Here is a 14,969-nt window from a genome sequence, read left to right as displayed (position 1 = left end):
TTGTTAGCCGTCAGCAGACCCCTTCACGGCGTTCCCGCTGCTGCTTGTGGGAGTGATCCGTACGCTTGCACCTGGCGAGTGCTGGTCGTGGGGGCTTCCTGTGGAAGCAGTTTGCTCCCGTGCTATCTGGGACTTTGCTCTTTCTGTTGTAGGAACAGCGGTTGCGTCAGTGGCCCCTCTTAGGGAACTGAGCTGCTGTCACATGTTCTGAAATTTAGAAGCCAGGTCTTTGCCCCACGGTAGCAGGTGAACCATGTCTATGTGCATCAGGCATCATCTTTTGTGTGGCACATGGCCAGGATTTGTCTGCAGAGTCCCTCAGAGAAGACACTTGCCTTGTCTTCATTGCTCCTGAGACCTCTGACTAACACAGTCTTTAGCAAAGAGACTTTGCAAAGAGAAATATTTTGTGCTTGTCAAAGACTTGGCCTCCACTTTCCGCCATCAGCTGGCCTAAAAATCCTGAAGTGGTGACATCATAGGTGAGAAGAGGTGCTACAGCGGCTGCGTGCGGTTCTCACTGCCCTCAGTACCTGGAACCAGGCCATTTTCAGGATGAAATTCTTTCATTGACGTGTATCTCCTTGAAGGTTAAACAAAGGGCGCAGCATTAAGGAGGGGGTGTCCCTCAGGCAGTCCTTCCCTGGACCAGCCTGCGTGAGTGCCGCACCCCCTGCAGAGTCCCCACGCTGACTTGGTCCCTTTGTCTCTGCAGGAGATGAGCGTGGGCTACGCAAATGGGATCCGGGTGATGAGCATGACTCACACGGGAGAGCCGGGCTTCATGCTGTACATCCCCATAGAGGTGAGATACGGAGGGCTCGCCTCTGCCTGCCTTCCTGAGCTGCCAGGAGGTGTGCTGGCCCTGCCAGGCCTGCACTGGCAGGTTTGGAGAGTATCTCCTGGGGCCTTGGGGACTGAGATAGGCTGCACTGAAGAGATTTTACAATTTTTAAGTTAAGTTATTTGCTTTCTTTTAAATAGATTATGTATTTAAAAAGTATTCAGTGCCACCTAACCAGTTCTCACCAGCAACCACCAATGACATTAGTATTATTTTTATATGTCATATCAGATGTGTAGGCACGTGAAAGCAAATTCACAGACATATTTTTAGCCCCCTTTTGGAAAACACCAATGGCAGTGTACTGCTGTTCTGCATCTGGTTTTTTAATTTCACTTAATAATTTATCTTACAAATCTTCTTGTGTTGGCCCGCTCTTTTTTTTTTTTTTTTGTGACAGAATCTCACTCTGTCACCCAGGCTGGAATGCAGTGGCACAATCATAGCTCACTGCAGCCTCGAACTCCTGGGCCCAAGCAATGCTCCTGCCTTAGCCTCCTTAGTAGCTGGGACTACAGGTACATGCCACTGCACCCGGCTAATTTTTTTAGTTTTTTTTATAAAGACAGGATCTTACTATGTTGCTCAGGTTGGTCTTGAACGCCTGGCCTCAAGCGATCCTCCTGCCTCAGCTTCTCACAGTGCTGGGATTATAGGTGTGCGCAACCATGCCCAGCCTCTTTTTTCCTTTATTTTGTAACAGTGGCATAGTGGATGATGTAACATTCATCGTATGGCTGAATCATAATTTCTTTTAACCAGTCTGGTACTAAATAGACATTTATGATGTTTCCAGTCCTTTGCTGTTATAAAAAATGTGTGCAGTGTATAAGAATGCCCTTTCCCTTATTGTACTACCAGCACATAGAGTTGTCAAACTGCAGGCTTTTGCAGTCTGATAGGTACAAAATAGTTTGTCAATGCAATTTGAGTTTCCCTTAGGAATGAAGTTGGGTGACTTTTCAAAACCCATCTCATTCCAAGTAACAGCCAATCTACAGGGCCCCACACAGGCTGCCTGCCCATTCTCCACCCTGTTGCTTCTCACTTCGCCCTGTCTTCTCTCCCTGTCTCACTCCTGCTGGTCTTGGAACATGCTGGACATGCTTCTACCTCAGGGCCCTTTTACCTGCTATCCTCTGCCCTTGGCCCCTGGATAGATCCTCCTAAGCTCACAGCCTCACCTCCTTTGGTTCTGTTTGTATGTCACTTTCTCAGTGGGACCGTATTTCACTTGCAGTGCCTGCACCAGGTCTCCCTGTCCTCCTTGCCTTTCATTTTTCTCCACCACATATACACTGTCTACTAAAATATATATTATTTATTTTATTCATCAGATTACCCTGTTAACTTTTATGTCCCCATCACTTAGAGAAGGACTTGGCAAATAGTAGGTGCTCAGTAAATCTTTCATTAATGAGTTTTCTGGTCATATCCTTTGTCCATTTTTCTACTGGATTATTGATCATTTTATCAGTTTCTAGGCATGCTTTTTGTATCAGACAGCCCTTAGTATTGAATTACAAATATATTTTTTCCAGTTTGTCATTTGTCTTTTTTTTTTTTTGAGACAGAGTGTCGCTTTGTTGCCCGGGCTAGGGTGAGTGCCATGGCGTCAGTCTAGCTCACAGCAACCTCAAACTCCTGGGCTCAAGCAATCCTCCTGCCTCAGCCTCCTGAGTAGCTGGGACTACAGGCATGGGCACCATGCCCGGCTAATTTTTTTCTATATATATTTTAGTTGGCCAGATAATTTCTTTGTATTTTAGTAGAGATGAGGTCTTGCTCTTGTTCAGGCTGATCTCGAACTCCTGACCTCAAGCCATCCACCCGCCTCGGCTTCCCAGAGTGCTAGGATTACAGGCGTGAGCCACCGTGCCCGGCCCTGTCATTTGTCTTTTGACTTGTGAGTTTTTTGCCACACAGAAGGGTTTTTTCAGTTTACTTTTTATTATGGAAAATGTTTCATACATTTCAGAAAATTTGTTTTATTTTTATGTACTTGAATTGATCACTCTCTTCTTTTGTGGCTTCTAGAGTTTTATTCATTACAAGGGACTTCCCCACTCCAAGGTTATACACTTTTTCCACTGGGGCCATGAGCTGAGTGTGTCACATCACTCTTCCCTTGGGAAGGTCTGGGACTAGGGCCAGAAGAGCCCTGACAGGGCTCTCCCATGGGGCGATGAGTTCCCAGGGAACAGGGCTCTGCACAAGGTCAGACTGGGCAGGAGATGGTGTGGACCCCACCCCTGGGGAGGGCCCTGGTGGGTGAAGAGCTTGGAATAGACTCAGCTGGCCAAGTGAGTTCAGTGGCTGAAGTAAGATATCCCAAACGGGGGCCTCACAACCCAATTCAGACTACTCTCCTCTGTTAAAAAAAATTCCAGTTTTCTTCTGGTGCTTCTAAAGTTTTTTTTTATTGTTGATGATTTTAGCTTTTTTTAAAAAAAAAAAAACAACTTAAATGCTTGATCCTTTTGCAGTGTTTCTTGGTGCATGTTACGAGGTATGAATCAAACTTTATTTTTTTCATATGGATACGCAAATGATTTGAGAATCTACCTTTATCAGATACTAAATTCCTACAGGTATTTGAGTTTGTTTCTGGGCTTTATAGTTAAACAGTTTTTTCCTGTTCCATCGATCTGTCTATTTATGGTCCAGAACCACACTTCATTATTGAGTCTTCATAATATATTTTGATATTTGGTAGTGCTTATCCTCCCTTATATTGAAAAACTCTGGAAAAAAAGAACAAGTCCTGCTTCCTTATTTTCCCTTGTGAACTTGATAATTAATCTGATTAAAAAAAACACCTACTTGGTATTTTTTGAATTGTGTTACGTTTATGAATTAAGGAGAATTGACATTCTTTTGACATTTTGGATGTTACAATCAGAGAATATGGTATGCCTTTATTTTTTTTTTATTTTTTTGAGACAGGGTGTCACTCTGTCACTAGGCTAGAGTTCAGTGACATCGTCATAGCTCACTGTAACCTTGAACTCCTAGGCTCAAGCAATCCTCCTGCCTCAGCCTCCTGAGTAGCTAGGACTACAGCCATGTATTACATGCCTGGAACTGTGTCTTGCTATGTTGCCCAGTCTGGTCTTAAATTCCTGGTCTCAAGTGATCCTCCTTCCTCAGCCTCCCAAAGTTCTGGGATTTTAGGCGTGAGCCACTGCGCCTGGCCTCTAAGAGACATTTTAGAGAAATGAAAAAATGTGGATCCTGCTTTCGTGGAGTTTATAGTCTGGGTTGGGTGACTCATTATTCCTGGGCCCTAGTGCTTTGGTTTATTGAGGATGAGACGTCCTGGGAGTCGTATACAGCCTTCTCCCTTGTCCATGTTAATAATGTGAGCCATCAGCACTTGCAGACACGTTACGGGTTTAATTTTGAAGGTATGCTGGTAACTAACCTTTCATCTCTCCCTGTAGTATGCCCTGCATGTATACAATGAAGTGATGAGTGTTGGGCAGAAATACGGAATCCGCAATGCTGGGTATTATGCCCTTCGCAGTCTCCGAATTGAGAAGTTTTTTGCCTTCTGGGGTCAGGATTTGAACACCCTCACCACGCCTCTTGAATGTGGACGAGAGTCTCGTGTGAAATTAGATAAGGTACCATGTTTATCCAGACTCCAGTCTGTCATTCAGCTTCCTAAGTAGTGAACTCTGCACTAGAGTAGGAAGTAGAGCTGATAGGGCAGGAACAGTGTGAAAAGATGGAGGCCTCAGGGAGAGCGTCAAGTGAATAATGAGGATTCAGGTGTCCTTAGAATGAAAACACTATGTCTGGGATAAAACATCTTCATGTGAGAACATAATAGATAATATTTACATCCTGTGCTTTGCTCTCAAAAGACTGAGTGCATTCTGGGAAGTTTTTCTGAGTTGAGTATAGTGATTGATTAACATGCACAAATATTTGTACAAATTAGTTGTCTTATAGTCAGCTGCCTAATTTTGTAGTTTTTTTTTTTTTTAAGTAATATATGAACATGATTTTTTTAGAAAAAATCATAGTTCAAGAGAATGTTCCATGAAAAGTGAGTGTCTTTTCCAGCTCTGAGCCCATCTGATCTTTTGTCCCATTTGCCAGGCAAAGCCTATTTCTTGTCCCCCCTTTTAAGGGGTGCCAGTGTAATGCAAACATGCTCAAGTATAATGTCCCCTCCCCACTTTTTTGACCTAAATGGTGGAATACCACATGCTTGCTATATCGCACGTTGCTTATTTTTATTTAACAAAACAGGGGAGGGGTAAAACAAAACAAAAAAAAAAAGTTGGCAGTTTTTCCTTAGGAGTACCATAGATTTACAGTATTCTTTTTGAGCGATTACGTGTAATGATTTTTCTCTGATATAAAAATAATAACTCATTTTGGAAAATGGAAAAATATAAAGAAGAAATTTAAAATCACCCATATTTTATCTATTCAGAGATAATCACTGTTAATAGTTTATTTTATGCTAGTCTTTTTTTTAGTATATGCATTGAATAGAGACACATATGCACAGAGTTTTTATTGGGATTATATAAACATATTTTCTAAAACGATTCTAGCAGTTATTTTTGAGTCTTGAGTTTTCTTCCAAAATGTTTTTGTTCTACGTGGTCTTGTGATTAAAATCTGTGTTTATAAAATAGAGAAAGAAAAATACGTACCTCTGTTGTTACGAAAGTTCTTGGGGGTGTCTCTTATGTTGTGAATGCAGTTTTCCGCATGGTGGAAAGTGCACCATTTCCCAAAAGCTGGGGGGTGGGGGCAGAGGGGGTAGTATTTTGGAAGGTTGCTGCATCCCACTGCAGTGACACCAGCCAGACCCTTCCCATGGCGCTGCTTCTTACGCCAAGGGTTGGCATGACGATGCATAACTCAGCAGTTCCTTTCTTTCTTTCTTAGGGCATGGATTTCATTGGTCGGGACGCCCTGCTGCATCAGAAGCAGAATGGGGTATATAAACGCTTCACTATGTTCATCCTGGATGACCACGACACAGACCTAGACCTTTGGCCGTGGTGGGGAGAGCCCATTTACCGGAACGGGCAGTATGTTGGCAACACCACCAGCAGTGCCTATAGCTACACCATGGAGCGCCACGTTTGCCTGGGCTTTGTGCACAATTTTTCCGAGGACACTGGGGAAGAGCAGGTGGTGACAGCAGATTTTATCAACCGGGGAGAGTATGAGATTGACATCGGGGGACACCGGTTCCAAGCCAAGGCCAAGCTCTACCCTGTCGCCTCCGTCTATACCCACAAGCGCCGAAAGGATGACGTGGAGCTGAGTGACTTGCATGGGAAATAAGGCCATGGCAGTTTCGCCTCCCCGCTGTCTTATCCCGGAGAAGCATCACCTCGGAGCTTCTCTTCCGTCTGACTCCATCCCTCTTTATCGAACCTTTGCCTCCCATCTCTTAATCTCCCTGATATAATTTTGAAATTTACCTACTTTTAAACTTTTTGCTTTGCAGCCTCTCTTGTCCTCCCATCTTTTCCTTCTCCTTTTGCATTCCCTTTCCTAATACTCACTCTGGGCTATTCCTCCCTTCCCTCCCCTCCGCTCAGACTCCCATGGTGGCAGGAAGTATGTCTGACAGGCAGGACAGAAGCAAGCTCCACTGTGGAAGTGGGTTGCAGTGACAGCTGATTTCAAATGTGCGTCTCAAAGCTAGGCAAGCTGAAGTCGTGCAGGCCCCAGGGCAAGAGTCCAGCCCCCTTGGGCTGTTTGCTCGAGTAACCTGTTCGTTTCGTTGGGGGTGCTCTGTGTCCGGTGCATCCGTGTGGAATAGCTTGTGCCTTTTAGCCTGGCAGCTCATACTCCTGTTCCGCTGTGCTGTGGGTTGGCGCCTGATGACTCTAGCAAGAGGATGATCATCTACCTCACTGACGAGAGGCAGCGCGTGGACCTTGTCTGGTCTGTAGCAGAGACAAGCCGTTAACCTGGCACCATCCTCATCCTCCCTGTGGAACCAGTTAGCAGACTTTGGGCTAGGACAGCCTGCCTGTAATTTTCTTCATCTCTTGCTAATCTCTGTAATAAGGTGGTTTTTTTCTTTATAGCTAAGTAAACGAGTAAGCCACGGTGTTTGAAAGGGAAAAACCATGTTGCCTTTTGTGTTGCTTTCCTACCTGAAAGGGTCTGACCTCAGAAAGTACAACATCGATGTTGCTGAGTTTTCTGCTGTTAAAACGATGCTGCTTTTTTTTCTAGCTATCCAAAGTTCAGCCATCCCACCTTGATTTTCCTTTTCCCCCAGTGCATTAAGCCAGCTTCACCTGTCCACTTTGCAGTCAGCCCATGAGCTCAGCATACATTTCTCTCCCTTTAGAACAAGAAGGTGAGGTAGAGGGTGTGTCATCCTGAATAACCCAGCCATGCTGGCCATGCTGAGTTCCATAGAGCTACTGGAATCCCAGGTGTTACTTCCTCTGGCACAGAACAAACAAAGCCACACAGAGGTGACCCATAACAGTCCATTGAGCTTTCTGAGTGCAGGGGGTATAAGTTACATAGGGTAGAGAATAGCTTTCCGTCCTCTCCTTCCAGGCTCTTTTTCCCATCCATCCATCCCTCCATATCCTCTGGAATAGAAAACGACTTGGGGGCCGGGCGCGGTGGCTCACGCCTGTAATCCTAGCACTCTGGGAGGCCGAGGTGGGCGGATCGTTTCAGCTCAGGAGTTCGAGACCAGCCTGAGCAAGAGCGAGACCCCATCTCTACTAAAAATAGAAAGAAGGCCGGGCGCGGTGGCTCACGCCTGTAATCCTAGCACTCTGGGAGGCCGAGGCGGGTGGATTGCTCAAGGTCAAGAGTTCGAGACCAGCCTGAGCGAGACCCCGTCTCTACTAAAAATAGAAAGACATTATATGGACACCTAAAAATCTATATAGAAAAAATTAGCCGGGCATAGTGGCGCATGCCTGTAGTCCCAGTTACTCGGGAGGCTGAGGCAGTAGGATCGCTTAAGCCCAGGAGTTTGAGGTTGCTGTGAGCTAAGCTGACGCCACGGCACTCACTCTAGCCTGGGCAACAAAGTGAGACTCTGTCTCAACAAAAAAAAAAAAAAAAAAAAAAAAAAAAAAAAAAAAATAGAAAGAAATCATATGGACAGCTAAAAATATATATATAGAAAAAAAATTAGCCGGGCATGGTGGTGCATGCCTGTAGTCCCAACTACTCGGGAGGCTGAGACAGGAGGATCGCTTGAGCTCAGGAGTTTGAGGTTGCTGTGAGCTAGGCAGACGCCACGGCACTCACTCTAGCCTGGGCAACAAAGTGAGACTCTGTCTCAAAAAAAAAAAAAAAAAAAAAAAAAAAAGAAAACGACTTGGGGTACCCCAAGAGTGCCCTGCACATTTTTAAGCCCCGTCTCTGCTTTCTGAAGGTGAAATGTGTATATGACAGACTGTATTATCCACTCCCCACATTTAATTTTTCGCCTTACATATAAACTTCCCTAGTCTGATTTTTTTTAGTGCAAACAAGCTGCTATTAGAAATTTTATTTCTTTTAACATTTGGTGTCTTGGTATCTTGGAAGCATTAGCTCTGATAAGATCTATAGGTATATTAAAGGAGATCATTCATTTCATTAGAGCAGCTTAGAATTCTTGGGCATCTTCCTTCTCTGGCATTTCTCTAAGATCTTGTTTAACCACTTAGACTTGCCATTTCTCCAGCTAGAGCACTCCTACTTGATTACTGACTTTAGTGTCCACCTTTCTGGGGGGGGTCTTAGTTGATTTATTAAGGGAGCATATGATTAGAACTCTGTTTGGGGGCTGGCTATTTTGGAGCAACTGTGTGTTTAAGTAGCTGAGAGATGCTGCTTCTAGGCAAAGAGGAGAGAGGAGGAGAGGTGTTGCCTAGTTGGAGAGCCAAGCAGCGGAACAGCAGCTGTGAAGGACTTGGGAGCGCAGAAACGGGCCCTTGGCCAAACGCTGGCATTACCAACAGGGAGCTGACTTGCTCTAAGAAGATGTAAACAGATGATGGAGAGCCACAGGTATCCCTCCTCTTCCCAACACAGCATTTGCACCCTCCAAAGTCATCTTTGTGAATGAAAACTTACTTGTAATTCAATCCAGTTGTGCATAAGACATAACTCTTCTGACCTCAACTATGGCAATAAATTTGCTGTTTAACTGTTACATAGAAGTGTCACCACTTAATAAGATACAAATTGAAAAATAAAAGCTATCTCCATAGTTTAAAATTGGATAATGCCATCATCACAGTATATTTTTCAATTAGAATTTTCATCAGAAGTATGTCCAACATAGAGTTTTAAGATTTGGATTCTTTTCTGCACTTGTTAATCGCTAGCTAATTACCGTCTTATTAATTAGCTTTCCTTTCTAAGAAGTAGGAGGGAAATCTGATGCTATGTCCAAAATCATGCAGTGACTTTCTGTTGACCTAGAGCTAGAAGTACTGGCCTCGTGTATACTGAGGTGACACTCTGCCCCCTTTGAGCACCTGCTTCTCTTGCTGGGAAGGGAGGTTGGGGGTCGAGCTCTCAGGCTGCACTTTGAAACCCCTTGTCCATCCTAGGGTCACACTCCTCAGACTCTGACAAGGTGTTGATCTTCTGGGGCATCGCTTGTTTACTGAGTGCCCTGAAACATACAGATTTATCTTTTAGCACTTTAAAATTCATCCTCAAAGTCTCGCCTGGTTCCTTCATACATAAGCAGTGTGAATCTGGCATTTTTCTCCGTTTGGTCTGAGGTGAGCTCTTTGAACAGGCAGGTCTGCCAGTGAGTGGCTCTTCCCTGCCTCTAGCGTAGTTGCTTTGTCTCTGTCCAGTGTCACAAGCACCTTAGACAGTCAAGAGGGCAGGGCAGTGTAATCTCCCTGGCCCACTGATGTCAGAGCTCAGTGTCCTGGACTCCTGAGCGGCAGCAGCCTCTCCAGTAAGCAACGGTGCCAGTAGAGCTCTAGATCCAGAGCTGCAAATCCAGCAGGAACAGGGAAGGACAGTCAGAACACCCTGGTTTGTGTGTCATTTCCATCTCTTGGGCAGCAGGCACATGTGTTTGCCTTGTGTGACAGCTCACTCTGGGAGCTGATTACTTGGTTTTTCTGTCCCTAGAGATTTGAAGGATTCTGGGCTCCTGTGAATGGGTAGCTGGACTTTAGCTTTAGGGAGTTGGGTACTTTTTTCTCTCTACAATTAGCCATCATCACATTGTGTGCTCTCCATGGGGGAAGGCTGTGCGCTCTCTTGTCTACGTATTCAGTCTAAGAATCTTTTTGAACTTAGAAACAGAAAGTATATTGGCTTCAAACAGATGAAGAGCCAGGCTTACAAGTTTGCTGTGGGCCTTCCCCTGCCTTGAAATGTGTTTAATTACTTCCCCGTCATTGCTCAGGCCACATGCAAAGGCTACCGCTTAGCACTGCCACTGTCATTTGATTTATATTTAAGCTTGCATCAGAAGGATTTCCCTTCTGTGATGATGACACTGAAGTCAGAAAAGCTCTAATGGAGAAAATTTTAAGAGCAAAAAGGGACAAGAACTAACTGCTTACGCGGACTATTTGATGTCCTTTAACCTTGCATTACAGTCACATAGCACCTCATGGGCAGGGCAGCTCCAGCAGAGAAACCTGGACGGTTAACCACTATACTTCTCGTGCTCTTCCAGGGGTCCCTGCACCCCCAAATTCAAGAGATCCTATTTAGGCCAGGGACAGAGAGACCGCTTAGCCCAGTGATTAAACAGCAGTTTCCTGCGGCCCCAGAGATTCCATTTCTGCGGGAGCAAAGCCCAGTCCCTTCAGCTGGGGTCCCATCAGGAGGCCTGCTGTCCACGGGCAGTCTCTCCTTGTACACACAAACGGCCCTACCTGGTTGCTTGCTTTCCTGGGCTGTTGTTTCCCAGAAAGCAACTCAGACATACAAAAAACCTTCAGCTTTGACAGACATATGAAAACCCTGCCTTTGCATGCGTTTGAGAAGTTAACCTCCCTCTCCACCATGTTGGTGGCCGTGTCTGTACAGGAATGACAGTAGCTGTCTGAAAGTGTAGTTTGCTTCCCTTGAAGAGAGGACCTACAGCCTTGATTTCTGGCTCAGTTTATCCTCTGCCTTATGGACATACTTGCTGGCATTTGAGTGAGTCTGTACCATTTTTTGAGAACTTGGAATATATAGAAGGGAATCTTCTAGAAGACTGTGTCCTAGGAGAGCATTTGCATTGGCCTGATTTCAGGGATTAGCTACAAGGTTCATTTTTACGTCTCTGTTGCTTCTTGGCCAGTGTAGTCCACAAAGTTTCTCTTTAATACCTAAGGTAGAGGTTGGTCAGCGGTGGTTAATTCTGAAGGGTGACCTTCCGCCCTTTTAATTGTCTCTCTGCGCTCTGCCCCACACACGGCCCTCAGGACATCGATATAAGCAGTTATTTTATCAACGCAATATCATGAAATTTTTCTTGGGAATAAAGAATGTTCATCTTGCACATGTCATTTGCAGGCACGTGGATTGAGGAGAAGCACAGTTGAGTGGAAGAAAGAGTAGATGTTTGAGGCTTCACGGTCGCCCTGTGTCCGCGCAGGAAGTGGTGAGTGAGCCATGGGTCTGTCAGCGCCTCCCTCCCACCACCACTTTGCCTCCACTCCAAGGTGCTGAGTTGTAAGGCTCCTCCATCGTCCGCGTCGGGCTTGCCCTTGCGGCCCTCGTCACTACCAGTGCACTCCTTTTCAAGAGGACTGAGTGTTTTTGTATGTCTTCGTCGTCTTCTTTTTAAACATCACAGTTGTTCCCTGTATGTGATTCTTGACTTCTCTGAGCAGAGTGTCTGTATCTCTTGGAGAAGTACCCATTTCTTCATGGGCCGTTTTTCTCATATTTAGATGCACCTGTTTTTATCCTTTACAAACATCTTCTGCCTTCTTATTTTCCTGTCTGTCAAGGACAGAAATTACAAGAGGTGGAAAGGATATTTGTAGCATTTGTTTCAAAAGATCTATGTCAGGATTTCCTTTGCACACCAAGAACTGGAGCTTGGAGCACCTCCTCTCTCTAAGCCAGGTTCTAGTGCCTTACACTCCAGAATGTCACATCGTGGATGCAGGTAGGAAGAATGAGAAAGAAAGAAAGTTCGTTTCAGTGTGTGGGTTCCCATCCGCCCCACGTAGCCTCTCCTTCCTCAGAACAGTGGGCACGGGGCAGAAAGCTCTTTCGGGGAAGGGTTTTCTAGCAGCACAGTTAACACTTTACTCTGGTCAACACTCGGGATGTATAAAAGCACCATTGTAATTATTGTAAAGTACTGTAACTCGTTATTCGTGTCTGTAGATGTGCAGTTCACCTCAGCCCTTTTCTGTTCCTGTGTAGAGTTAGAATGTGGGCCCGAAGACATTCGAGACACTTTAGTAAATGGGATCTATTCCCGAGAGGCCCGGGTGACTTTGGGCACACAGGGTGACGGAGCATTTCTGCCCCCCGTGAATGTGGTATTAACCTTGTGCACTGTATTTCTATCAAGCTAGGTTTCCATTAAGATTTCCTTTTCATGTTACGAGCTTTGTAAATGAATAAACAGACATCGTAGTGACTCTTGCCACGTCCACTTGTGAAGTGTTCTTCAAGTGCAGTGACTTGGTATGCGTACTAGCCATCACAAATGTCAAACTGTGCATAAAACCGTTTGGACCAGCCGGGCGCAGAGGCTCACGCCTGTAATCCTAGCACTCTGGGAGGCCGAGGTGGGAGGATTGCTCAGGGTCAGGAGTTCAAGACCAGCCTGAGCAAGAGTGAGACCCCGTCTCTACTAAAAATAAAGAAATTATATGGACAGCTAAAAATATAAATAGAAAAAATTAGCCGTGCATGGTGGCACATGCCTGTAGTCCCAGCTACTCGAGAGGCTGAGACAGGAGGATCGTTTGAGCCCAGGAGTTTGAGGTTACTGTGAGCTAGGCTGACACCATGGCACTCACTCTAGCCTGGGCAACAGAGTGAGACTCTGTCTCAAAAAAAAAAAAAAAAAAAAAAAAAAAACCGTTTGTACCTACCTGTGTTACCACAAGGTAAGAAGGAAACCGAGGTTTGGAAACTGAGGTAGGGAGGATGTGGGCATTTATCTTTCCCTCTGTGCAGCCCTGGCATGGCTCGGGGGAGACTCTCTCCTCTCCCTAAAGTTATGCCGCCGTCACTGGACTGCACGGCTTATGACTGACTTTGTAGTCTGAATGTGGCCTTGACTACCACCCATGTACGTGGGAGCCCGTGTTTGTGTGGAAAACAAGGGCGTGTGCGTCCTGCTCACACCGTGGAAGGGGAGGACGTGGTCTGAGGGAAGCAGCCAGTGGCCTGTTACTACCCCAGCGTCCAGCCACACATTCGGTCACTGGACTTTCTGTTTATCCAACCAGTTTTTGAGCAGTTACATCTGGGAATCCCGCAGGCTAACATGTCCTCAACAGTCTCTTCATCTGGTCTTCCAAACCCCCTTTTATTTCCAGTTTCATGAATGGTCACCCCGCCAGAAACCTGGGAGTCATCTGGTCCCCCTCACCTCTCCCTGTGCCCCCAGTCCAGCACCCGCCTGACAGGCTCCTCAATGCCTCTAATCTGTGGGGACCACTCTGTCCCCACCGCCACTGCTGTGGTTCAGAGAGTTACCGTCCCTGACTTCAGTACTAACCTCCTAACGATTCTCCTGCTTCTGTCATCCCCGTCCTCTCTCTGCAGGGTTGTTTTTCTAACCCTCAAGTGACGCCCCTGTGTCATGAGGTAAAGCTCAGACTCCTGGCCAACCAAGGTTGCTGTGGTGTGCTGGCCACGGCGCTTCGGGTCTCGGGGACCCCGCTGGGTGTGATGCCGGTCCTGAGCCCAGTTCACTCTCCCTGCCTGTGGCTGCGACTGGATCTTATCTCGCACCTGCTCTTACATCACACTGAGAGGTTTGCCACACCCATGTTTTGCTCACTAAGATGCCCTCCTGGCCCCAGGTGGAAAGTTCCTAATTTAGAATCAAATGATCCCTTCCTACATTCCTCCAGTCTTCTTGGCAGAGTCCTCCCATCTTCCAAAACAAAGCCTGCCAGGTACAATGGCTCACACCTGTAGTCCCAGCACTTTGGGAGGCCAAGGTAGGAGGATCACTTGAGGATGGGAGATCGAGACCAGCCTGGGCACATAGCAAGACCTCTTCTCTATAAAAAATAAAAATAAAAAATTGTCTGAGCATAGTGGCATATGCCTGTAGCTACTGAGGAGGCTGAGTGAGGAGGATCACTTGAGCCCAGATGTCAAGGCTGCAGTGAGCTACAATTGCCATGGCACTCCAGCCTGGGCAACAGCTAGACCCTGTCCCAAAAGAAAAAAAAAAAAAAACCCACCACATCCTTTTCTGATACATCTTTACTTTTTCTCCCCTACTGGCTCTGTAAATCCCTCTGAGGAGGACTTGACTTCTTTGAAACACCTAGTATTTAATAGGTGATTGAATGAGCGGGGGAAAGTGAAGAACAGAAACACTGCCAGCTTGAAACCGGGGAAAAATGCCCCGTTGCCTCCCAGGTCAGATGTGAATCCTTTATTGCCTTTGTCCACATCTACAGGTAGGTGGCGCTGTGACATGTGATTTGCGGTTTCCTGGGCTCACAGGGCTGTCTGGACAATGTCAAGATCAATTAGAAACCCAAGTCAGACTCATCAAACCTCCCTGGGAAGGCTGATAACCCCGCGTGGCCTCTGTGGCACAGAAGGACTGAAGTGAGGCTCCTTTGCAGCAGCCTCAACAAGAGGGAGGTGCCCTTTTCCTCCAGCTGCTTGTTCACGTGAAAGTCTGTAGACTTAGGGACCCGCAGACACTTAGATCTAGGCTGCCATCTGCCTCAAGCCCTTCAGAATCCCAGATTGTCGTAGTGGGTTAAGAACATGACTTTGAGCTTGACCTGGCCTGGGCCTGAATGCCAGCATTGCATCTCCCTTGGTACGACCTTGGGAGGTTGCCTTTTCTAAGCCTCCATTTACTTGATTGTAAATTAGACAGTGACACCTACTTTATGGGTTTTTTATGAGACTCAAATAATGCATATAAAATTCTAGGCCCATTGCAAAATCCTTCCATGCATGACAGCTGCTTTTTTATTACTCC

The 14,969-nt window shown here is 46.0% G+C and overlaps 1 protein-coding gene across 1 annotated transcript in view; it reads left to right on the top strand.

Moving 5' to 3' along the window:
* PDPR (pyruvate dehydrogenase phosphatase regulatory subunit) overlaps positions 1 to 6,486 on the top strand; it is a 35,566-nt gene extending 29,080 nt beyond the window's left edge. Inside the window, exons 17-19 of the mRNA XM_069497749.1 lie at positions 716 to 805; positions 4,288 to 4,470; positions 5,756 to 6,486. Of these exons, the coding sequence (XP_069353850.1) occupies positions 716 to 805; positions 4,288 to 4,470; positions 5,756 to 6,160 (678 nt within the window). The 3' untranslated portion in view covers positions 6,161 to 6,486. The remainder of the gene's footprint in view (positions 1 to 715; positions 806 to 4,287; positions 4,471 to 5,755) is intronic.
* Positions 6,487 to 14,969: the final 8,483 nt, after the last annotated feature.

Source organism: Eulemur rufifrons, chromosome 23 (genome assembly GCF_041146395.1).
Source record: "Eulemur rufifrons isolate Redbay chromosome 23, OSU_ERuf_1, whole genome shotgun sequence".
Lineage (NCBI taxonomy): Eukaryota > Metazoa > Chordata > Mammalia > Primates > Lemuridae > Eulemur > Eulemur rufifrons.
This window is presented reverse-complemented; position numbering and strand designations above follow the sequence as displayed.